This window comes from Panthera onca, chromosome A2, assembly GCF_046562875.1.
Source record: "Panthera onca isolate mPanOnc1 chromosome A2, mPanOnc1 haplotype 2, whole genome shotgun sequence".
Taxonomy (NCBI): Eukaryota; Metazoa; Chordata; class Mammalia; order Carnivora; family Felidae; genus Panthera; species Panthera onca.
In genome coordinates, this window is record NC_138340.1 from 158,031,512 (window position 1) to 158,056,409 (window position 24,898).

At 40.4% G+C, this 24,898-nt stretch overlaps 1 protein-coding gene and 1 non-coding gene across 13 annotated transcripts in view; one reads left to right on the forward strand and one right to left on the reverse strand.

Annotated features, from left to right (window-relative positions):
• TPK1 (thiamin pyrophosphokinase 1) overlaps positions 1-24,744 on the reverse strand; it is a 350,382-nt gene extending 325,638 nt beyond the window's left edge. For 3 of the 12 annotated variants that reach the window (XM_078438285.2, XM_078438239.2, XM_078438278.1), the window contains exons 1-2: positions 24,124-24,231; positions 23,285-23,343 (exon numbers count right to left, since the gene is read on the reverse strand). In XM_078438285.2, the coding sequence (XP_078294411.1) occupies positions 23,285-23,343; positions 24,124-24,186 (122 nt within the window). In that variant the 5' untranslated portion in view covers positions 24,187-24,231. Of the gene's footprint in view, positions 1-23,284; positions 23,349-23,691; positions 23,821-24,123; positions 24,444-24,674 lie in introns of those variants that run through there. The other 9 variants (XM_078438252.2, XM_078438261.2, XM_078438271.2 and 6 more) reach the window with 9 other exon arrangements.
• Positions 19,147-19,269, forward strand: LOC132676759 (U6atac minor spliceosomal RNA). The gene has a single exon (XR_009609102.2). It is a non-coding gene; the product is annotated as a U6atac minor spliceosomal RNA (small nuclear RNA).
• Positions 24,745-24,898: the final 154 nt, after the last annotated feature.

Below are 24,898 nucleotides of genomic sequence, written 5' to 3' on the forward strand. Positions count from 1 at the left end.
CAAACAACCCCACCAAGATACAGCAGTATTAGTAGCAGTTTGAAACTCACCTGAGTATAAATGAAGGGGACTCATTACTAATCCCAGAAAGTGTGCTGGAGGGGCAGGGACCTTTAGGAGACTGCTCCAAGAACAAAAGAACTGGTGGGCACGATTTCCCTCACGCCCCTGCCCCCAGCCTAGATAGTCAGAAACCTGTGGGAAACAGCACTCTCCACCTACCTTGCTAACACAGCGCATCGGCCCCCATGTTCGCCAGCACATCTGTCCCATCCAACACACCCCGCTTTGCAGAAGTCCCTCCCCAGTGGCTCCTGCCCTGTCTCATCCAGCAAGCAGCCCCAGCAAGAACCAGCATCATTTCAAAGTGACTCTTGTCCTGGGGAGAGGAGAAGAGAACCACACACACCAGAAATTCTTAAGTCCTGGCAGCCGAGTCTTACAACCGGCAGTGAAGAGAGTGCACCCTGCCCATCAGTGCGTCTCCAGCCCCCAGCAGGCCTCTGGGCTGACCACCAGCCTGCTCACCAACAAAAGCCTCTCAGGGGACAACCTAGGGAGAACTCCCTGTAGTTCAGTGCAACTACAGCCCCAGTAAACAGACTAAAGGAAGGCATCTGGCCTGACTGATGACACCAACCAACTACAAGCCCACTATGGCCCCAGATTGGTCTCTTAACAGCACAGGGACCAAATCTGGCCCACAACAGCCAAAATGGGTCATTGCATTGCATTGACTGAAGGCAAATGAGGCTCAGCCACAACAGTAATGGTAGGGTACATGCAACCCATAAAGGAGACAGCCCTGAGCACCAGGTTCTGATGAACAGGGACATTGAGCTACAGGGCACCACAGGACCTATTCTTCAGAAGATGACTACTTTAAGATCAGGAGAGGTAGCTGACATTCCTAATACACAGAAACAGAGACAAAATGAGAAGACAGGAGTATGTCCCAAATAAAAGAACAGTACAATGCCATAGCAAAAGAGCTAAATGAAATGGACATAATCAATATGAGTGATGAAGAAGTCAAAGTAATGATCATGAGAAAAGAATGAAGGATCTCAGTGAGACTCTCAACACAGACATAGAAAATATAAAAAGAACCAATCAGACATGAAGAGCTCAATTACTGAAATTAAAAATACCCTGGAGAGAATATATAGACTAAAGAAAGAAGAATAGATAAGCAAGCTCAAGGACAGAGGAATGAAAAGCAACTAAGCTACTCCTCCCCCACTCATGCTCTCTCTGTCTCAAAAATAAAGCATTAAAATCAATTATATCTATAAAAACTAGTCAAGGAATTCACAAAATAAGAGGATGCGAAGTGTGACATCATATACATGAAATGTGGTGGGAGGGGTAAATATTTAGTGCTTTCAGAATGAATTCAAACATAAGTGAACATCAACTTAACATAGACTGCTATGTGCATAAAATATTATATATGAGCCTAACGGTAACCACAAATGAAAAAGCTACAGTAGATAGGAAAAAATAAAGAGAAAGGAATCCAAACAAAACCATCAAACCATAAGGGAAGAAACCAAGAGAACTTCAAAAACAACTGGAAAACAAATAACAAAATGGCAATAAGTACATACCTATCAGTAGTTACTCTGAATGTAAATAGACTAAATTATGCTCCAATCAAAAGACATAGGGTGAGTGAATGGATAAAAAAGCAAGACCCATCTACCAGCTGCTTACAAAAGACTCACTTCAGACCTAAACATACATGCAGATTAAAAGTGATGGGAAGGAAAAACATTTACCATGTAAATGGAAGCAAAAAGAAAGCTAGGTGTCAATACTTATACAAGACAAAACAGACTTTAAAACAAAGACTGTAGTAAGAGACAAAGACTGACACTACAGAATGATAAAGGGAAAAATTCAACAAGATTTAACAACTGTAAATATTTATGCACCCAACATGGAAGCACCTAAATACATAAAGCAACTATTAACAGACAAAAAGGGAGAACTGGGCAGTAGTAAAATAATAGGGGACTTTAACACCTCATTTATATCAATGGATAGATCATCCAAACAGAAAATCAACAACAACAAAAAATAGTGGCTTTGAATGACACATTGGACCAGACAGACTTAACATAAACTCCTAACATTTCATCCCCAAACAGTGGAAATACATTCTTTTCAAGTGCACATGGAATATTCTCCAGAATAGATCATCTAGGCCATAAAACAAGTCTCAACAAATTCAAGATCAGAGTCATTCCATGTATCTTTTTCTGACCACAACACTGTGAAACTAGAAATCAACCACAAGAAAAATTCTGGAAGGAACACAAATACATGGAGGCTATATAACATGCTACATGCCTAGGTCAACTGAGAAATCAAAGAGGAAAACAAAACATACATGGAGACAAATGAAAATGAAAACACAGTGGTCCAAAATCTTTGAGATGCAACGAAAGCTGTTCTAAGAGGGAAGAATATAGCAACACAGGTCTACCTCAGAAAGCAAGAAAAATAATCTAACCTTATACCAAAAGGAGCTAGAAAAAGAAGAAAAGCCCAATGCCAGTTGAAAGGAGGAAAAAATAATATTTGAGCATAAATCAAATAGAGACTTAAAAAACAATAGAACGGATCAATGAAACCAGAAACTGGTTCTATGAAAAGATCAACAAAATTGATAAAGCTTTAGCCAGACTCATAAAGAGAGAGAGAGAGAGAGAGAGAGAGAACTCAAAATGAGAAGTAAAGGAAAAATAACCAACACCACAGAAATACAAAAATTATAGGAAAATACTATAAAAATGTCAACAAATTGGGCAGCACAGAAGAAAGAAATGGATAAATTGCTAGAAGCATATAGACTTACAAAACTAGATCGGAAGAAATACATAATTTGAACAAACCAATTACCAGCAATGAAATTGTATCAGTAATCAAAAAACTCCCCACAAACAAAAGTCCAGGACCAGATGTCTTCACAAGTGAATTCTACCAAACATTTAAAGAAGAGCTAATACCAATCCCCTAACTATCCCAAAAAATAGAACAGGAAGGAAAATTTCCAAATTCATTCTATGAGGCCAGCACCATCCTGATTACCAAAAACAGGTAAAGGCATCACAAAACAAAAACAAAAAACACACAAGGCCAATATCTCTGATGAACGTAGACACAAAAACCCTCAACAAAATAATAAGCAAATCGAATCCAACAATACATTAAAAAATCATTCACCACAATCAAGTGAGATTTATTCCTGGGATCCAAGAGTGTGGAGTATTTGCAAAATCAATCAATGTGGTATACCACAACAAGAGAAAAGATAAAAACCATACGATCATCTCAACAGATGCAGAATAAGTATTCGACAAAGTACAATAACCCACTCATGATAAAAATCCTCAACAAAGTGGGTTTAAAGGGAACATTTATCAACATAATAAAGGCCATATATAAAAAACCCACAATTAACATCATACTCAATGGGGAAAAACAGATTTTCTCCCAAAATCAGGAATAAAACAAGGATATCCACTCTCCCCATTTTTTTTCAACAAAGTACTCTAAGTCCTAGCCACAACAATCAGACAGGAAAAAGAAATAAAAGGCATCCAAATTTATAAGGAACAAGTAAAACTTCCACTATTTGCAGATGACATGACACTATATAAAGAAAACTCTAAAGACTCCACCAACAAACCACTAGAACTGATAAATGATTTCAGTAAGGTCACAGGATACTACAAAATCAATACAATCCATTACATTTCCATACACTAATAATCAAGTAGCAAAAAGAGGAATTAAGAAAAAAAGTCCCGTTTACAATTGCACCAAAAAGAATAAAATACCTAGGAATAAATTTAACCAAAGAGGTAAAAGACCTGTACTCCGAAAACTATAAAACACAGATGAAAGAAATTGAAGACAACACAAACCAAATCCCTTTCAGTAAGATCCATGCTCATAGACTGGAAGACTGTGTCCATACTACCAAAGCAATCTAGAGTTAATGCAATCTGTATCAAAATACCAACAGCAATGTTCACAGAACTGAAACAAATAATCCTAAAATTTATATGGAAACACAAAAGATGCTGAGTAGCCAAAGCGATCTGGAAAAAGAAGAACAAGGCTGGAAGATCACAATCCTAGATTTCAAGATATACTACAAAGCTAGTCAAAACAGTATAGTATGGCACAAAAATAGACACATAGGTCAAGAAAACAGAGTGCTCAGAAATAAACTCACAATTATACGGCCAATTAATCTGTGACAAAGGAAGAAAGAATATACAAGGTGAAAAAGTCTCTTCAATAAATGGTGCTGGGAAAACTGGACAGCTATGTGCAAAAGAATGAAACTGGACCACTTTCTTAGGCCATACACAAAAATAAACTAAATGGATTATAGACCTAAATTTAAGATCTGAAACCATAAAATTCCTAGAAGAAAACACAGGCATCATTTGACATCAGCCATAGAAACACTTTCCTAGATATGTCTCCTCTGGCAAGGGTAACAAAACCAAAATTAAACCATTAGGACTACACCATAATAAAAAGATTTTGCACAAAGGAAACCAACAAAACAAAACGGCAAACTACTGAATAGATATTTGCAAATGATGTATCTGGTGAGGGGTTAATATTCAAATATATAAAGAACCTTTATAAATCAACACCAAAAAAACACAAATAATCCCATTAAAAAATGGGCACAGTCCTGAATAGACATTTTTCCAAAAAAGACATGTAGATGGCCCAAACACATGAAAAGATACTCAACATCATAATCACCAAGGAAATGTAAATCAAAAAAACCACAATGAGTATTACTTTACATGTACAACAATGGCGAAAATCAAAAACAAGAATATAACAAGTGTTGAGACGTGGAGAAAAAGGAACCTTTGTGCACTGTTAGTGGGAATGCAAATGGGTGCAATCACTATAAAACTATATGGGGGTTCTTCCTCAAAATATTAAAAATACAATTATCATGACATCTAGTAATTCTGCTAGCGGATAGTTACCCAGAGAAAATGAAAACACTAATTCAAAAAGGTACAGGCATGTTTATGTTTACAGAAACACTGTTTCCAATAGCCAAGCTATAGAAGCAATGCAGGTGTCCACTGAGAGATGAATGGATAAAGAAGATCTGGCACATGCATGTGTGCGTGAGCACGGATGGACACACACACACCCCGGAATATTAGCTGGCCATAAAAAACAATTTGCAGCAACATGGTTACATTTAGAGGATGTAATGCTAAGTGAAATAAGTCAGACAGAGAAAGACAAATCCCCTATGATCTCACTCATGTAGAACTTCAGCAGCAAAACAAACAAGCAAAGAAACAAAGACCAACAAAAAAGCAGAGAACAAACTGGTGGTTATCAGAGAGGAGCTCAGTAGGGGGTTGGGGGAAATAGAGGGGACTAAGAGGACACCTCCCTTTATGAGCACTTAGAAATGTATAGAAATGTTTGATCATTACACTGTACACCTGAAATACTGTACACTTGAACAAAATATGTAAAATTATGTCATTGTAAAGTTACTGACTACTACACCCATTTCACTTTTTTAGAAAACATGTGAGGAAATACGAATACAAGTCCACACGGCCCTGGAGGTTCATTCTGGTCACTTCTCTATCTCTAAAAGAAGCTAATTCAACAGGCCAGTTAACAACAAAGGAACCAGCTGCCAAGGAACAGAGGCTCCCACCACAAATGACTCGAAGTTCCCTTGTGTTAGAATAACCTAGAGGTTCCAGCAAATGTGCAACGTTACAGGGTGAAATTCTTCCTCTGGACCCATGTCCAAGGCAATCACAAACCAGCTGTGCCCAGCCTAAGATACTTCTTGGATGAGCGCCTGCGGAATCCTGTGCTCAGCCACGTCTCTGCTTCTAAGTATCCCCCCCCCCGCCCAAAAAAAAACCACTACTGCACAACTGCATCACGTATTATCAAGTTGTGTTTCCCGGTCCACTTTACCCATTCTCCTGCAAGGCTCTAGGCTATGTTTTTGCAGAGGCATTTTCACTTATGACTCACATCCTTTGACAAACCACTTACATACAAGGAAGCAGAGTTCAAACAAATGTTTAAACTATCTACTTAGTTTGCCTTTTAAATTAACAACAAAGTAAGAATTTACCTGGTGCTAAAGTGTAATTTTCAAAAGTTTAAAACCATGACTTTCATGAAAATATAAAATGAGCGGATGCAAAAGCTATTATTCATTTCGTTAATTAATGAGGGGATCAGTAAAAATTCGAATAAAGGCAAACAGGATTACTAAAATGAATGTGCTAATAAAAGCAAAAAGATTGTGAATCTATTAGGAAAAGGCTTTGAAAACTGAGCACCAAGGCACTCAAAATGCCTCAGTGAACTAACAGTGCACAAACCACTACTAAGCTGTTTGGAACTAACTTAATAAAAGGAGCTTATGTTTTACTTTTGGCATGGTGGCACCACAAAAAAAAAAAAAAAAAAAAAGCAGACACTAAAAATACCATGAACAACATCTATAACCCTCTGCTATAGAGCAATAAAATATCGGAGTTATTTTTCTTTAGAGCAACAATCATCTGCATCCCTCCTAGACAAAAACATTTTGCACTATTACGTAAGAGTCATTTGCACAACTATTTAACTTCTGCCCCTACGGAGTTGCCCAATAGCTCAAAGGAAAGAAAGTGAGTAAAAGGCTTACATCCCAAGCACCATCACTAGAGGATCCACTACACAGCACTCCGCTGAAAAAACACCCAGTCATCTCTTTTGCTCATTTACAAGTCACGGACAGTATTTCCATCTTAGGTCACAGTTGGTTCTAACAGGAGCAGAGCAAAAAAATCACACCAGGCGGGAGGAGGGATACAGGGGCAGCTACAATCAAGGAGTATTTTCATCAAGAACTGCAGAGCGGGCATTACCAGCAAAGGTACACCGAAGAGGACACTTTAATACACTGCTACTATGTAACCTGGTATAACATTTCTGGAAAGCCACCTGGTAACACGTACTAGAAACTGCTCGTATCTTTGAAAAAAAAATTTTTGTATGTTTTTATTTATTTTTGAGAGAGAGAGAGAGAGAGACAGAGAGACAGAGAGACAGAGTACTAGTGAGGGATGGGCAGAGAGAGAGGAAGACAGAATCTGAAGCAGGTTCCAGGCTCCGAGCTGTCAGCAGAGAGCCCGACGCGGGACCCAAACCCACAAGCTGTGAGATCATGACCTGAGCCGAAGTAGAACGTTCAACCGACTGAGCCACTCAGGCACCCGAGCCACCTATCTTTGATTCTGTACCTCCACTCCCAGAAATTTTCATTCAACACACAATCAGATGTGCACCAAGATAGACACCTACCTCACAGCATTAATTACAAAAACTTAAAAACGTAAAATAACTTCTGTAGATTTCCCACCTTAAAATGTTTTCCAGAAGCCTTCACTAAGTCCCCAAATCCTTTCTATGTGATCCAGTTAATACCCACCATTCCCCCTAGGAGGTCTCTTACCACACTGCACTCTAATCTGATTTGCTTATCCACTTGCCCTATTAGGCTGTAACTTCCATGAAGGCTTGTGCCATAGAATTCAATTGCTTGAATTTAGCATAATGCTAGTCAGTAGGCACACAGATGCTGGCTCAATGAATAAAATATTATGTAGCCTAAAAATACATACACGAGTATGTTTCCTCTATAAAGATAAAAAAAATAAGTATTAAACATTAAAATTATTATGACAAAAGCCTCAAGTTACCATCTCAACTCTACTGACAGAGTATCAAGATCATATGCAGGTATTTGGAAAAGCACCCAGACTGCCAGCCAAGAGGACACGCACTTCCCATACTGCTGGTGCAGAGAAAGGCACTGCAGTGTCACAGTCAGGAGTGCCTCTCTCTCTCTCTGCCACGTGTGTGTGCGCGTGTGTGTCTCCTGGATGCGTTATCACACTATGCATCTCCAAAGAACAGAGCTCTAAAGAAAACCGCTCTATGCAATTAGCTTAAAGGAAGTGTTGGATAATGATAAACATCCTTAATTGTGATACAGACTTTTTAAAAATTATTTTAAAAAGGAAGCTGATGTTTCTTAGGCCATACTTCTCAAACTTTAAGAAGACTCATACAGGGGTCTTGTTACAACACAAGTTCTTATTCTGTCAGCCTAATGTGGACCCAAGACTCTGCACTTCTTACCAGCTCCCAGGTAAAACCAATGGCGCCGCTGGTCGGGAGACTTCGATTTGGGTAGCAGTTCTTAGAAGGGCAGCTTATAAATGCAAAGAAAGGTATGCAGAGCTCCATTTTCCCGTTTTTGTTGTTTTTCGGAATCCTAAAGCACCTGCTATCTCCCTGATGATTTTTCAAAACCTTTCTGGTTCAGGATTCTCAATGCTCTGTACATACTACCATTTGAAAATAATGGGAAACACAAAAATAAAAAGAGGGGTCATCACCATAGATCCAATAGAAATTAAAAGGATATAAAAGGATTACTATGAATAACATTATGCCCCAAAATGGGATAATCTAGATAAAATAAATCAATTCCTTGAAAGACACAATCTGCCAAAACTCACACAAGAAATGGCTTATCTATCTGAACAGGCCTATATCTATTAAAGAAATGAGTCAATAATTTATAACCTTCCAAAATAGAAAGAACAATTTTCTGGTGAATTCCACCAAATATATAAGAAGGAATTATGCTAATTCCACACAATATCTTTCAGAGGATAAAAGCTGAGGGAATGTTTCCTAACTTATTTTAGGAGGCCAGCATCACCCTAATGCCAAAGCCAGACAAAATCATTATAAAAAAATTACAGACCTGTATCTTTCATGAACATAGCCTGGGTAGCTCACTCAATTGAGCATCTGACTCTTGATTTCAGCTCAGGTCATGATCTCAGTTGTGAGATCAAGCCCCAGACCGGGCCCTGCGCTGGGCATGGAGCCTACTTAAGATTCTCTCTCCCTCTTCCTCTGCCCCTCCCCAACTCCTGCTCCTGTGGGCACACTCTCCCTCCTCAAGGGGGAAAAAAAAATTAGCAGAATGAATCCAAGAATAGTAAAAAAAAGAATTATGCCTGACAACAAAGTTAGATTTCAGGTTCAGTCAACATCCGAAAATCAAAATGCAGTCCATCACATCAGTGACTAAAGAAAATTAACAGGATCATATGATTATGGGCAGAAAAAAACTTATGAAAAAAATCCAACACCCATTCATCATAAAACTAGAAATAGAGGGGAACTTTCTCAACTTGATAGACTACCTACAAAGTACTTACAGCAGACATCATACTTAATGGTGAGAAACTTGGAGCTTCCCCAGTGTGATACTGGCAAAAGATTAGACAAATACATCAGTGGAATAGTACGAGAGCCCAGAAATAGACTCTCATAAATACAGCCAACTGATCTTTTGACACGGGAGCAAAAGCAATAAAATGGAGCAAAGATGGTCCCTTCCACAAACAGTGCTAGGACTGGACATCCACAGGCAAAAAAAGTAATTCAGACACAGATCTCACACCTTCACCAGAATCAACTCAAAATGGGCATAAACTGCAAAATTGTAAAATTCTTACAAGATAACATAGGAGTAAACTTAGAAGCCCTTGGGTATGGTGATGCCTTCTTAAATACAACACCAAAGGTACAATCCATGGAAGAAATAATCGGTAAACTGGTCTTCATTAACATTAAAAACTTTTGCTCTGGAAAAAGACAATGTCAAGAAAATGAGAAAAGAAGTCACAGACTGGGAGAAAATACTTGCAAAGCACACATCTGATAAAGGATTGTTCTTCAAATATACAAGAAATTGTTAAAACTCAAGAAAACAAACCACCCAATTATAAAATAAGCCAGAGACCTTAACACCTCACCTAGGGAGATAAGACAGACAGCAAATGAGTATATGAAAAGATGCTCCACGTCATACGTCATCAGGAAAATGCAAATTAAAACAACATGATCACAGATTCTATTACAAACCTATCACGAACCTACAAGGATGGCCAAAATCTCAAACATGGACACCACCAAATGCTGATGAGGATGTGGAGGAACAGGAAGTCTCACATTGCTGGGGGGGATGCCAAACAGTACAGCCACTTTAGAAGACAGGTGGGTGGTGTCTTACAAAACTAAACATATTCTTACCACATAAATCTGGCAATCGTGCTCCTGGATACTACCTCTTAGGTCCACACAGAAGGCTGCACACGGATGTTTACAATAGCTTTATTCACAAATGCCAAACCTTGGAAGCAACCAAGAAGTTCTTCAGTAGGTATATGTATCAACAAACCATCCTACATCCAGACAACGGAATTGTTATTCAGTGCTAAAACAAGGAATGCACTATCAAGCCGTGACAAAACAGAGAAACCTTAAATGCATAATAAGTTAAAGAAGCCCGGGGCGCCTGGGTGGCGCAGTCGGTTAAGCGTCCGACTTCAGCCAGGTCACGATCTCACGGTCCGTGAGTTCGAGCCCCGCGTCGGGCTCTGGGCTGATGGCTCGGAGCCTGGAGCCTGTTTCCGATTCTGTGTCTCCCTCTCTCTCTGTCCCTCCCCCGTTCATGCTCTGTCTCTCTCTGTCCCAAAAATAAAAAAATAAAAAAATAAAAATAAAAAAAAAGAAGCCCATCTGAAAATGCTACATACTGTATGATAGTATGATATTCTGGAAAAGGCAAAACTATGAAGAAAGTAAAAAACTGAGTGGTTACTGGGGGTGAAGGGATTTAAAAAACTAGGCCTACCACAGACAATTTTTAGGGCAGTGAAAATACTCTGTACAACACTTTAAGGATGGATATGTTTTATTATACATCTGTGCAAATCCATAGAATGTAGAACACCAGTAAACTATGAACTTTGGATGGTTATGTAGTGTCAATGTAGGGTCATCAATTTTAACAAATGTACCACTCTGGTTGGTGGATGTTGATAATGGAGGAGGCTATGCGTGTGCAGAGGGCATGTGGGAAATCTAGACACCTTCCTCTCAATTTTGTTGTATATCTACCACTACTCTAAAGAAGTTTAAAAAAAGAAAAAAAGAAACAAAGTAAAATAAAATAAAGGAAAATACATTCCCCGTAAGCATTCTTGACAAGATCATCTGATTTTCTGGGAGTAGATTACTGATACCCATACTAGGCTAGTGGATCTGGAAAGTATGAAACTAAAGGAAATTGCTCGAATGTCATCCAGTGCCTAGAAGAGCTCCCGGTACACGGCAGGCACTCAAGTAACTGTTGCACAAATGACTACAGTATTTAGCCTGGAAGAAGAGAAAACAAGAATCTAGTTAAGGTTTTTCAACATTTGAAGGCAACTAACTAGAAATCAAAAAAAAAAAAAAAGAGTCTCCCATACGATTGTCGTTAGAAAAAAAGAATGAAAGGTCTATTTCAGCTTATTTTAAATACACATTTTTAAGAATCAGTTGCCCAACAATGGTATGTGTCTTCCCAAATAGAGCTGCCTGAATGTGTTCAAGCAAAAAAACCCAAATGCTATGTTAGAGGAACATGAAGAAAGACGATACTCTGCCCTGAAAACACTGGGATTTCTGAGGTTGCCCTCCTGCCCTCTGCACATAGGATTCACTACTCACAACATCTTTACTAGATTAGGAATTCCAACAGCAGTTTTCCTACTTTGAATATAAAAAATAAAGTTGCCTCAACGAAAGTAGCAGTTGGGTGGGAAGCCACAACCCTACACAGGACCTAAAAGTAAATCAAAAGCTTAAATTCTCTGGAAGTCATAACAAAGGAAATTATCCCACTGTGATAAATGAATACCTTCAAAGACGATGGTGTGATAAAGATATAGGAATACTCTCAGAATGAAATCCATTTGTTTAAGCATCTGTTTGCTACCTACAAAGAATAACTCTTTCTGATGGATTTAACCAAGAAAAAAGATAATAAAATTCATCTGATGAGACGCTAATGCACAAACACACCTCATTTTCCTAGAAAACCTCAAAAGACATCTGGTGTTGATGTATCAAAACCCACCGGTTTTTTGTTTCCTGGGCTTTTTGGGGGTGATCAATCCATAACGTTTTAGCATCGTGAATATTAAAACTGCCCTCGCAACTTCACTCGGTATTTTCAATGGTTTCACCTAAAAGAATGCCATTATTTCTGATAATGCTACCAAGTATCAATTGACAAGATTTTTTTTTAAGAATTAAGATCATTTTTAAACTCACTTCAGAAACTTTAGTTTCTAAAAGCATATAGCTATTAAAATGCTAATATGGAAAGATGATGCCACAGAGGCTTAACACCAGTAAAACACAGGAAATTGACTCTAGATGATGTGGAAAAGCTGGCTTATAAAGTTAATGAGATATTACTTAAGGCAAAAGAAACAATTTGGCCGTTAGCAATGAGGACAAGCCAAACATGTTTGTCATCAAATATAATGACACTAATTAAAAGAACGACAGAAACAAATATGAAAATCAATGAAAGTACAGGAAAAAATTAAGCCACCTCAAACATGCAAAGTGAAGTTAGAGCAGTAAATCTTATTAGCAAGTTAGAAATAAATAAAAGAGACTAAAAAGGAAAAATCCCAACAATTAGGAGTTATACACCAAGGGAAGTGTGACTAGTCAAAAGAAGTAAATTTCCTATTCAATGTCCAACTACCAGGGATGGATTTCTAATATAGCAGAAGAATGAAGAGGATTAAGCCCTGAAACTCGAAAATCCACCACTTTGTCTCTTAGATGTCCTAGCTAGCCCCAGATGATAAAAATATCACAATCCTTAAGCAGCAGCTTTGCTAGAGATTTCTTTGCCATCCACCAAAAACAAAAACAAAAACAAAAACAAAAAAAAAACCTTGCCAAGTTTTCCAAGTTTCAAAGTAGGCCTAGTGCTTTGATTTACATAACAAAAAAGCCACCCTGATTTCAGGAAAAATACAGTCAGAAAACAAAGATTTTAGTCCCAGTTCTATCTCAATACCCATTTCCAAAGGCTTCTCCTAAGAAAAGGAATATTCTATTCCCGGTGTTGAAAGGTCATTCCAGAACTATTAGTCTATCAGCTGGCTCTTGCCAATATGAAGAAAATGTATGACAACTTATCACTGTATATAGATCATATATTATCGTTAAATACAGATCAAGTGTTAATCAAGAAAATTTCGCATCTGAATTCAGATGTGCTCCAAGTATCAACTACACACTGGTGTTGGAAGATTTAGTACGAAAAAGGTCAACTACTGCATTACTAATTGCTTATTCTGATTACATGTTGCAATAACATTTTAGATACTACATTAAACATATAATTAAAGTTAAGTTCACTTGTTCTAGCTTTCCAGTAAGGCTACTGGAAATGTTTAAGTTACATGTGAAATTACATTTTTATTGTATTGCATGGCCTGCTGCAGGCTGAACTCTTTACAGTAAGGTTTGTAAATTCTTTATTCTTCTACAGCATCTACTGAAGTATGGCCCTGATAATACTCAAAAAACATTAAATGAACAGAGAAAACTTTAAATAGAAGCATAAAACAGCAACAAAGGAAGATCAAAATTGGCTTTTTGATTCATGTACCAGCTATATTCTGTTGGAGTGACACTAAAAACCTCCCTTATTTACTAATTGTGGCAATTCTGAAATAAGGACCAAGACAACAACAACAACAAAAAACCTCTCAGCTGAATCAGTGAATTGGCATACCTAATTTGTTTGGGGCTGCATTGTGTCCTCCCGGAATTGCTATTGAAGTCCTACGCCCGTACCACAGAAAGTCACTGTATTTGGAGACAGGGCCTTTAAAAGGCTGATTAAAGTAAAATGAAGTCCTATGGGCAGACCTAATCCAATAGGACTGGTGTCTTTATAAGAACAGGAGATTGGGGGGACACCTGGGTGGCTTAGTCAGTTGAGCGTCCAACTTCAGTTCAGGTCATGCATGATCTCACGGTTCATGGGTTCGAGCCCCGCGTTGGGCTCTGTGCTGACAGATCAGAGCCTGGAGCTGCCTCAGATTTTGTCTTCCTCTCTCCCTCTCTGCCCCTCCCCTGCTCGTGCTCTCTCTCAAAAATAAATAAATGTTAAAAAAAAAAAAAAAAAAATAGGAGATTGGAACGCAAGTAACACACAGACCAAGAGGCAATTCGTGACAAGTGAAAAGGCAGCCATTTGCAAACCAAGGAGAGAGGCTTCATAAGAAGTCACAGCTGCCAACACTGATCTTGGACTTCTAAATGTTTTATTATTTATTTTTATTTTTGAAAGAGAGAGAGAGAGAGACAAAGCATGAACAGGGGAGGGGCAGAAAGAAAGGGAGACACAGGATCTGAAGCAGGCTCCAGGCTCTGAGCTGTCAGCACAGACCCCAATGCGGGGCTCGAATCCATGAACTGCGAGATCATGACCTGAGCCAAAGTCAGACGTTCAACCGACTGAGCCCCCAGGCACCCCCTTGATCTTGGACTTCTAGCCTGAGAATTATGACAAAATAAATTTCTATCATTTAAGCCACCCAGTCTATGGTACTTTGTTATGCAGCCTTAGTACACTAACACATTGTTCCAAACACAAAGTTTTCCAATAACCAAGTGGAGTTTTGGCTTTTACACTTAAAATTCAGTTCCTCACTCACACTAGCTGTATTTCAAGAACTCAAAAGCCATATGCAGCCAGTGACCACTATATACTGTACAGTACAGACCTAGAGATGAGACCAAACCAAAAATTTCCAAAAAAGAGTACTTAACTAGTTGGGAGAGGTGACCAAAAAGTGTGTTACTACTACATATGGAAGCATTTTTAATCTTTAATTTTAAAACAAAATGTAAATGCAAAGGACTGAAAACCACCACTAGGTTATTATTATGATATGCTGAGTAGATTAGAGAAGGGAGTTCATAGTCTAGAGCTATGTTTGTTACATCTGAATGTCATCACCAAGGTTTCCTGCAAATTACAGCTACTGATGTAGGTGGCCAGGATACATTTATCATTATGAACAAGTCCAATTGGAGAATGCTAATACTCATCTTTAGATTTTATTATACCTTTTGTGGCTTGATCAGCCATTTTCAATGGAAATCAAATTCCAGAAATATTAGAGATGGCATGAATACTATTCAGAACAGGATATTCCTGGATTCATTACCATTTAACCATGAGGCATCAAAAACTATGTCTACTATTAATAATTTCATGCATCTGTAAATAATAGTGTTCAAGAAGCATGGAAGAAAAACACAGAATTCAAGAAATGAAGAGAATAGTTCTGCTAGACTTGACTAACAGGTCTGAACACATTTACTAAAATAAGTAGGTCTCTCCTTTAAGAATCAGAAAAATGAATGTAGAAATTCCAAAATGTAATTATCGGTATAATAAAGTTCATCTACTGGAAAGTATTTTACATTTGTGTAGAGTTCTACTTCTTAAAACTTGCTTTTTATACTTTATCTTTAATTTGCCCAAGAACTTCATGTTCGGATATACTCTTCTTTTATATAAAGAAACTAAGGCTCTAAGAAATTAAGTGACATGCCCGATGTCATGTTAACTTGTAAAGGACTAAAACTCAAACCTTAGTCTTCTAGTTCCAAAACTTTGGAAGCTTCACCTTGTTAAAGCACTAAAACTATGACTAGAACAGTAGTATGTAAATGTTAGTTATAATAAAAATTGTTAATACAATTACAGTGACTTGATCAAGTGTGTACTGACAATACTTAAAATGGTAATTAAATTCAGTATAAATCTCAACCATGGTAATTCAGAAGAAATAACTCCTGAGAGCATTATGGTCACAGGAATCTTTTTTTTTTTTTTTAATTTAAATGTATATAATCTTTTTGCAAAGAATTACCAAGCAGTAGATAGAAGGCTTTCTAGCATAAAATTTATTTATGATGATCAGATTAAGTGGAGAAAATAAAATGGGGCTTTAAAACCAGAGTTTATTTTTAAGTGAATAATGTTTCATATCTAATTGCTTTATTTTTTATTCCATCAGATCCATTTAAGAGTGACATAAAAGTGATTTATTTAGAATGTCAAGAGTCAACATTAAGGGGGATTTAAAAAGTGAGAAACAACCGAACTAGATTTAAAGAGGGTCACCTGCTCAGTCAGTTGAGCATCCAACCTTTGGTTTCAGCTCAGGTCGGTTCGTGAGATCGAGCCCTGGGTCAGGGTGTCTGTGCTATCAGCACAGAGTCTGCTTGGGATTCTCTCTCTCCCTGTCTCTGCTTCTCTCTCTCAAAATAAATAAATAAGCATTAAAAAATTTAAAATAAAAAGACCGAAGAATGCACAGTCGGTCCAAGTTTGGAATGAGCAACTAGAAAAGGTATTTTGCAACAGTGGGAAAATTTTTTTTTTTTTTCAACGTTTTTTATTTATTTTTGGGACAGAGAGAGAGACAGAGCATGAACGGGGGAGGGGCAGAGAGAGAGGGAGACACAGAATCGGAAACAGGCTCCAGGCTCCGAGCCATCAGCCCAGAGCCCGACGCGGGGCTCGAACTCACGGACCGCGAGATCGTGACCTGGCTGAAGTCGGACGCTTAACCGACTGCGCCACCCAGGCGCCCCAACAGTGGGAAAATTTAAATATGGATGGGTACTATGAAATTTTATATGGGGAAAATGGAGTTATGAATTGAACAAAACAACTTACAGTATGTTCTCATTTAGGTTTAAAATACCTAACTGTATAATTATACACAACAAATATCTGGAGGGATATAAATACACATACACCACTTACACATACATGGTAGGAACAGTTATAATCTCTCAGAAGCTCGAATATGGCGTTTTTACTTCATTTTTGTTTATCTGTATCTTCTAAATTTTTATGATGCATATGTACCATGTTGTAAAAATAAAAATTTAAAAATAACATCAGTATTTTTATTAAGCCAAAAATGAAAAACCTCTCCATTTGCTGTGTCTCACGTTTGTGAAATAAGCACATGTGAAATAACTATCTCGAAGATGGTTTGACTCTTGTTATTTTCGCTGTGAGGTGTTTAAAATAAATCAAGTTTACTTTCAAACATATGGAGCTCTGAATATAAACCTTCACGATAAAAAAAAAAAAAATCAAATGATCACAGACACTGAAGAACAAAGCAAGGAAAAGTCCCTATTTATAAAAGTATTTTGAAAAGCCATCCCTCTATTTAGAGAGTTTAAAACAGCAATTGCATGCTCATGCCAGTTAAATATTATTCGTCATGAATCTGAAACCTTTAGATAAAAAGTTAAGAAGGCAATGAAAAAATAAAAATGTTTGTATTCTTCCCATACAACAGCGTTAAAATGCTTTACAGGTATTCTCAATCTTCACAATCACCGTCCTTGGAAAGTCTCATTCTCCCTATTTCATTGATGAGAAAACTCAAGATTTAAAGAACTGGATCCAGAATATATTACCTACTTAGCAATCATTTTGCAATACTGAACACATACATCAAATTACTAAGCTGTACCCCTAAGACTAATACCATGTTATGTAAATTATACCTCAATTTTTAGAAAAACAAAAACTCCCACAAACTGATTTTTAAATTTTCTTGAAATGTTTATTTTTGAGACTGCGCACCCATGCAAGCTGGAGAGGGTCAGACAGAGAGGGGTATAGAGGATCTGAGGCGGGCTTAGCGCTGACAGCAGAGCAGAGAACCTGATGCAGGGCTCGAACCGGCAAACAGTGAGATCAAGACCTGAGCCAACGTCAATCACTGAACCAATGGAGTCACCCAGGCACCCCCTACAAATTGATTTTTTTAAAAAGGAAGGATGGGGTGCCTGGGTGGCTCATAAAAATGAAGACTCTTGATCTCAGGGTCATGAGTCCAAGCCCTATGTTGGATGTATGCTTAAAAATAAAAATGTAAATAAAATTTAAAAAGGCCCCCCCACTAGAAAAATGCAAGAATCATAAATATTTCACAAAATATCTGCAAAAAGGCCAGTAAACATGTGAAAGATTAGCATTCTGACATAAAGGAAATCTAAATTAAAATCACAGGGATACCTCTACACACCCACCAAATGGATAAAATTTAAGACTAATTCCAAGGACTGGAAAAGAACATTCTAGGGGGTAAATTGAGCGTGAGCTAAGGCAAGAATATCAAAGCGGGAACAAATGTTCACAAAAGTAAACAGCGGGTAGTTTACTTGGCTTGGGCACAGAGGGGGGAAATAAAAATGTACTCTGGAAAAGTAACTAGGATTCAGAACTTGGAGGGTTTTCAAGTCCAAGAGAAGGACTCTAACCCATATAGGATCAGCGAACCGTGACACGGATGACAGCATTGTACAGAATGTTCCAAGTGGGGAGGATACAGACACTTTCTTATCTTCTACCTTGCACTGAATTTCTCTCTCCTCACCAATCTGGTTTTGCCCTCCTTGCTCAACCCCAATCTCCACCTGCACTCTCCAATCTCATCAGACCTCTTTCCCTTCTCTCACCACCAGGTCAGAAGAGGCACATCACCTGCGCTGCTCTTCTGCTTACCTGAGCCTTCTCTCAATTAAAGCCAGTGCTTTTGCAGAGATGCAGCCGAGGTCTCTCCACCCCTAGGTTTCCTGCCTACTCCAAACTGCCCTCATCTCCTTCCCCCGAGCCCCAACCTTCCCTGTGTAGGTTCCTGTAATACATAATTCAACATCTAACTAGAATGCATCTTGTTTTGTTCTCAACTCTCCAACCAGACCATAAATTCATGGATAGAAGGGATCACCCCTTTCCCTTTTGCACCCCCGCAGCACCTACCACCAAAGAATACACACTAGCTAGTGGTTGGTGCCTCTTGATAACAAATGCAAACACACCCTTTCATCTAACAATTCCACTTCTAGAAATTTATCCTACAGATGTATTCATATATATGCAAAAACACTATGATCAAAGATATGCATTGCAGATTATAACAAACACTAGAAAAAACCTAAATGTCTATTAAGAAAGACTACTTCATTGGATACTGTACTGCCTATTAAAAAGCAAAACGTGGGGTGTTGTATGAAACGTGGGGTGTTGTATAGTGTTGTACTGCCTATTAAAAAGCAAAACGTGGGGTGTTGTATGAAACAAGGTCAGCACTTTCCTCGACGAGGACGAAAGAGACCCTCAGGCTTAACAATACGCACACACACTTAAGGCACTGCCACCTACAACCTGGCATCTAACCATTTTTCTTTTTTAATCATTAGTTTCACACCTGAAACTAATTCCATGTTAACTACAGTAGAAATAAAAACAAAACAAAAAAACTTAGGACATCTACATACACAGATCCTAACAAGTGAAAAAAAAGTTGCAGGAAAAAGGTAAAACAGGTCCTATCTTACATATATACACATAGACACATAATCTATAAAAACATGAAATTTTAGAATGATAATCTCTGGCATGTAGGATGGACTTTTTCACTTTGGAAACTTCTGTTTGGAAAAAAACAAGTTGAACAAGGAAGACATGCTACGTATGTAGGGAAAACTACCTATATATTTTCACTCACTGCCCCTTAACAGTAATTTATAGTTTATACCATGAATCCATTTTCTCTAAAACAAGAGTAATAATATGCAGAGGTGTATGTACCAAAATGAATATTTAGAACACATGCCAACGGTTAGTAGTGGTTATTTCTAGAAGAGGGATTTCAGGAAACTTTCCTAATTTATATCAGAGGTTTTTCTTTAATAAGCACTTACTTTAGTCACCAAAAGAAATTTTTTTTAATTAAAATCTCTTTCTCTGAGCTAGGATCCCAGAGAGATCAGCATGTCGGTCCACTTGGCAAGGAGTTACGAGGCCCAGCTTAGCTGTGGGACTGCCCACTGGTACTAAATCTGAGTAAGCATCACAGATCACTGAGGTCTACAAATTAGACCCACAGAAGTTACCAACTGAAAAACTACTTCTCTACTAGGGAAGTACTAAATGTCTGTTTGATGAAGGGAATGCCTCTCATGTAAAGTGAAACTTAAATAGTTACTGAATCACTGTAAAAGGCCAGGCAGTGCACTGGTTCCTCATAATACACTCACTGTTCTGTTTTTGAAGATCTCTTAGGTATTCAGAGTCAACCGTAAACTTGCCTGAGATAAGGCAGAAATCCCCACATCCTTCCACCCTCAGTGGAGGAAGAAATGAGGAGAACCGCTAGATCAGAGAATCTCCCAAGGGAACGCTGGATTCTGTGAGGGCAGATCTGTGCTTCATAAAGATCTCACAGCCACTGTCCATGCCCTTCTCTAGCAAGGAGCTTACAGGTGTCTGACCTGAGGAGTCCAGGCCTTCTCCACTATACCTTCCATAAAAACAGAGCAAGCAGAACTGCTTGTTTTTCCTACAATTTATTGCTCCAAATTTTTCCCATCTCAGCACTGACCCTAAGATGCAACTGCTATCTTGTCTTCCCCTTAGACTTGCTCGATAGCAATAGCTTATCAGTATGGACGCTAAGTGCTTTATATGCATTACAACTAATTTATACTCCCAATAACCCTGTGAAGTATTTGCATTTTATCTGTGAAAAACCTGAAATACAAGGTCTGATAACTGGCGCTAAAAAGAAAACCACAGGCTCAAATGAGAGTCACTTAGGCTATCAGGAACTATCCAGTGGGCACCCATGAGGTGATGTGTTTAGATGGGCAGTTCTCCATCCCCCAAAGGAAGGTGACCTCATCCGAAATAATCCTTTTTCTGTTGATTTCCTTGTCCCCCTTTAAAATCCTTTCCCTTTCCACAGCCCTCTGGAGCTGGGATGCTGCTGAGAATTTCAGGAATTGGTTAATAAAGCCAATGACATCTTGAAAATTCACTCGGGGGGCGCCTGGGTGGCTCAGTCGGTTAAGCGTCCGACTTCGGCTCAGGTCATGATCTCACAGTTCGTGAGTTCCAAGCCCCACGTCGGGCTCTGTGCTGACAACTCAGAGCCTGGAGCCTGTTTCCGATTCTGTGTCTCCCTCTCTCTCTGACCCTCCCCCATTCATGCTCTGTCTCTCTCTGTCCCAAAAATAAACGTTTTAAAAAAAAAAAAAAAAGAAAATTCACTCGGTTGAATTTTTGTTATTAAACACTGTAAGTAGTGGCAAAACTAGGGTTTAAACCAAGAGATTCAGATTCCTTGACTCAAGCTTTACTATACTACACTATCTCTACGATCTATTTCTTTCAACCTAGAAAACACGAGAAACCTTCAGTCAGCTGTTGCCACAAAACGAACAAATCTTTTCGAATTTCTAAAAACTGAGTTTTATTCAAGGCCAACTCAAAACAGTTGCCCTGGATACATGACTGTCACAAAGAAGAGAGTGCTCCAGCAAAGGAACATTTGGTGTAGGGTTATCAGTATTTTTTACTTAAAAGGTTACAAACCACCAGACAAAGGAGGTTTCAGAAAGTTGCAGACCTTAAATTTCTAGAAGATGCAGGACTTTAATTTTATGGGGACCAGGGAAGGGTCTTCCTTTTTTCTTACCTTTTATGTTCAGAACGCTCCTTTCTGGTTTTACCTAACAGATGTACAATCTGTGCTCGGGTCACAAATAGAACCCATGCTTTGAGGTTCTGCAGAGTCAGTCTGACCTCAGTAAATGTTAAAGTATAGCTTCCCAAGGAGCCCAGGAGCGGGGCCCAAATATATAAAAAGTTGAAAATTTCCTTGATCACAGTAAAGCGCTTATGTTTTCACAACACAACTGATCAACAAGCCACATGGATCAAGTGTCGACTTGTGGAAATGCTGTTGGTTTGGCTACTACTGAGTACTAAGAGCTTGATTTTGCAAAATATTTGCCCACACCTTTTTTTTTTTTTTTCTGTCAAGGCTTTCCTCAAACTTTTGAAAAGCTGTTTACACAAATAATTCAACGCTCGACCTTTTAACAAGGGTCAAACAGATCTGGGTTCAGATTCTAGCTCTGCTACTGCTTTCCTTCTCTTGCAAGTAAGGTATGAGCGTCTATGTGAAAAACTCAGCCTAGTGAAGGAATGCAGAGTTAAGAAGTCAAAGTCCCCCACTTCTATTCTTTGTTCTACCATCAATACTTCCAGGTTGTGGAACTGGACAAGTTCAAATCACATTCAGTACCCTAACAAAGCCCATTTATTCATGTGTTTATAGTAAACTTTAAATTATGCATTGTGGGGGCACCTGGGTGGCTCAGTCCGTTAAGCCTCGGACTTAGGCTCAGGTCTTGATCTCATGGTCTGTGAGTTCCAGCCCCGGGTCAGGCTCACGTTAGGCTCTATGCGGACAGCTCTGAGCCTGGAGCCTGTTTCGGATTCTGTTTCCTTCTCTCCCTACTCCCTCCAGGCTCCTGCTGTCTCTGTCCCTCAAAAATAAATAAATGTAAAAAAAAAAAAAAAAAAAAAAAAAAAATTTTTTAATAAGATAAATTATGCATTCTGTTTAAATTTATGAACTGATAAAAGAGAAGCTCTACACCAGTAGAAACTGGTAAAGAAATATATTAAGAAATGATTGGAGCACGTGCGTGGCTCAGGAACCAGCTGAGTTGCTTAAGCATCCAATTCTCGGCTTTGGCTCAGGTCATGATCTCACTTTTCGTGGTCTGGAGGCCCGGGTCGAGCTCTGCAGCGGGACAGCCTGGAGCCCGCTTCGGAGTCTCCCTCGCCCCCTCTCTGCCCCTCCCCCACTCGCAGTATCTCTCAACCAAAAGAAAGGTGCAATTACGCAGGCGCATGAACGCAGCCTCACCAAAATTCTGCTTTCCATCCAGCACCCTGTGAATTACAGTAATTTTGAGCTTTAACATAATAAAAATCCTCAAGTGAGTGTTACGGCTTTAAAGTGCTTTGTATGGCCACTTTCTAACCTTTTATTGCAGAAGGTGACTGCCTTCAACCCCCTCGGTGTCTCCTAATCTAGTTCCACACCAGCTCAAGCGGTCAGAGGCCTAGGGACTAACGTTGCAGGCGGCGCGGCCTCTTCCCCAGGTGGACCGCATCTAGTTAACTAAAGTCACTGGGTCCTAACAACGCCAGGTGGCAAGGACTAAGGTTTAGGCTTGCTTTTTTTCAGGAGGGGAAAGTGACGTAGAAGGGAGGCTGGCGGGGTACGCCTAAGGCTGACAACTCGGGAGTCCAAGGCCAACTGCAAACATTTCTGGTCTAGAAGCCTCTCTGGGCTCCGAGGAGGGGCGCGTCAGTGACACCGAAACGTGGACAAAAGTACAGTACCGGTGGGAAGCAGGGGTTCCAACGGGGTAAAGGCATGCTCCATACCGGACTAGAGGCCTCTGCGCTAAGAGAACAGAAACGCCACGTTAGTATGTCCCCTAGCTAATTAAACAGCGCGCGAATGCGCCACAGCGCCCGCCGCGTCCATCCCGCACCCCGGCGTCCGCTTCCGGGCGGAGCCCCCGCGGCGCCCAGGCGCTGGCGGCCCGGCCCGCGCCGCCGGGCGGGGAGGAGCCGGGAGGGAGGCCGCGGCGGGAGCGACGCGCGCCCCCGGGGGCCGCCGCGCGCCTCCCTCTCCCCTCGCCCCGCCACCATCCGGGCACTGAGGAGCCAGAGGCGGCCGCCCCCTCCCCTCGCCGCCCGCCCCAGGACGCGCGGGCGGCGCGCCGAGCGGCGGCCGCACTTACACAATGGCGGGTGGAGCCAGCGGCGAGCGGAGCGCCGGCTGCGCGAGCGAGAGCGATCGACCGCTCCGAGCTCAGCTGAGGAGCCTCGGCGGCGCGCGGCAGGCGCTCGCAGGCTTAAGTAACGGGCGCGCGGGGCGGCCCCGCCCCCTTCCGGAGCCGGCGGCCAGTGCGAGCCGCGCGTCCCCGCCGGGCCGCGCGCGCCCGGCGTCGCCGGCGGTCCGCCCGCCCCCTTCCTCCGGCGGCAGTCGCCTCGCTACCCTGGTGCTGCCCTCCCGCCGCCTGTGGCGTGTCTGCCCGGCGTTCTTCGCCGCAGTTGGCAAGGAGGCCGCGGTCAGCTCGAAACCGAGCGGCAGCTTCCCCAACCTGGCTTCACAGCCCAGCACACGCCCCAGTTTTCCAGAGCCCGTTCCCCTGGTCCTCACGCTCTCTGACCTCCTGCTTGCTTGTCAGTATCCTTACGGAGCACGCCCGCGTTCCTCCCCTCCTGCTGAACATAATCAGAGAAAGTTGTCAAAATTAATAAAGGGAAACCTCACCAAAGTGGAGCCCTCAGGCTGTACCACTTCCTGCCAATTATAAGAAGACTTGTCAATTGCAGGGACAATTGTCAAGTACAGACCCCCACGGAAGAATCTTCAATGGGAAGGAAGCCACAGTCCCAGGCCTCAGCAGGAAAAGATGTTTGTCGCATCTCCTAGCAACCCCAGCAACTCAACCAATGAGAAACCTTCATCACTTTTCTCCCTTGAACTTCAGTGAACTTTCGGTTCAAAGCAACCCCTCCCCAGCTTCCTTCTTCTTCCTGAAATAACGGTCCTCTCCTTTGCTGGGCTTGCCAGTGGTTTGGCCACGGCTTGCACGTCCTGAATTGCAATTCTTTGCTATTCCCGGATAAGCGCGTTTTGCTGACAAAATAACTTCCTGTTTTATCTTTAAAGGTCAATAAAGATTTCGTTGGAAGAAATTTTGAACCGCATACTTACAGTTCCATTTGCTCTAATACTCCTAGGATGGAGAGCTCACTCTGTTGCCGTGCAGCCTTTTCCAAAACTGAGCAGCCCTAATCGCCAGAAAAAAAAAAAAAAAAAATTCTTACTGGAGGCAAAAATCCCCTCCCTGCACCTGTCACTGTTCTGCCCCACTCCCAGGCCCACCGTGGGTTAGAGGGATCCCTGGTTCTCATAACTATCTTGGAGGTATTGAAGAG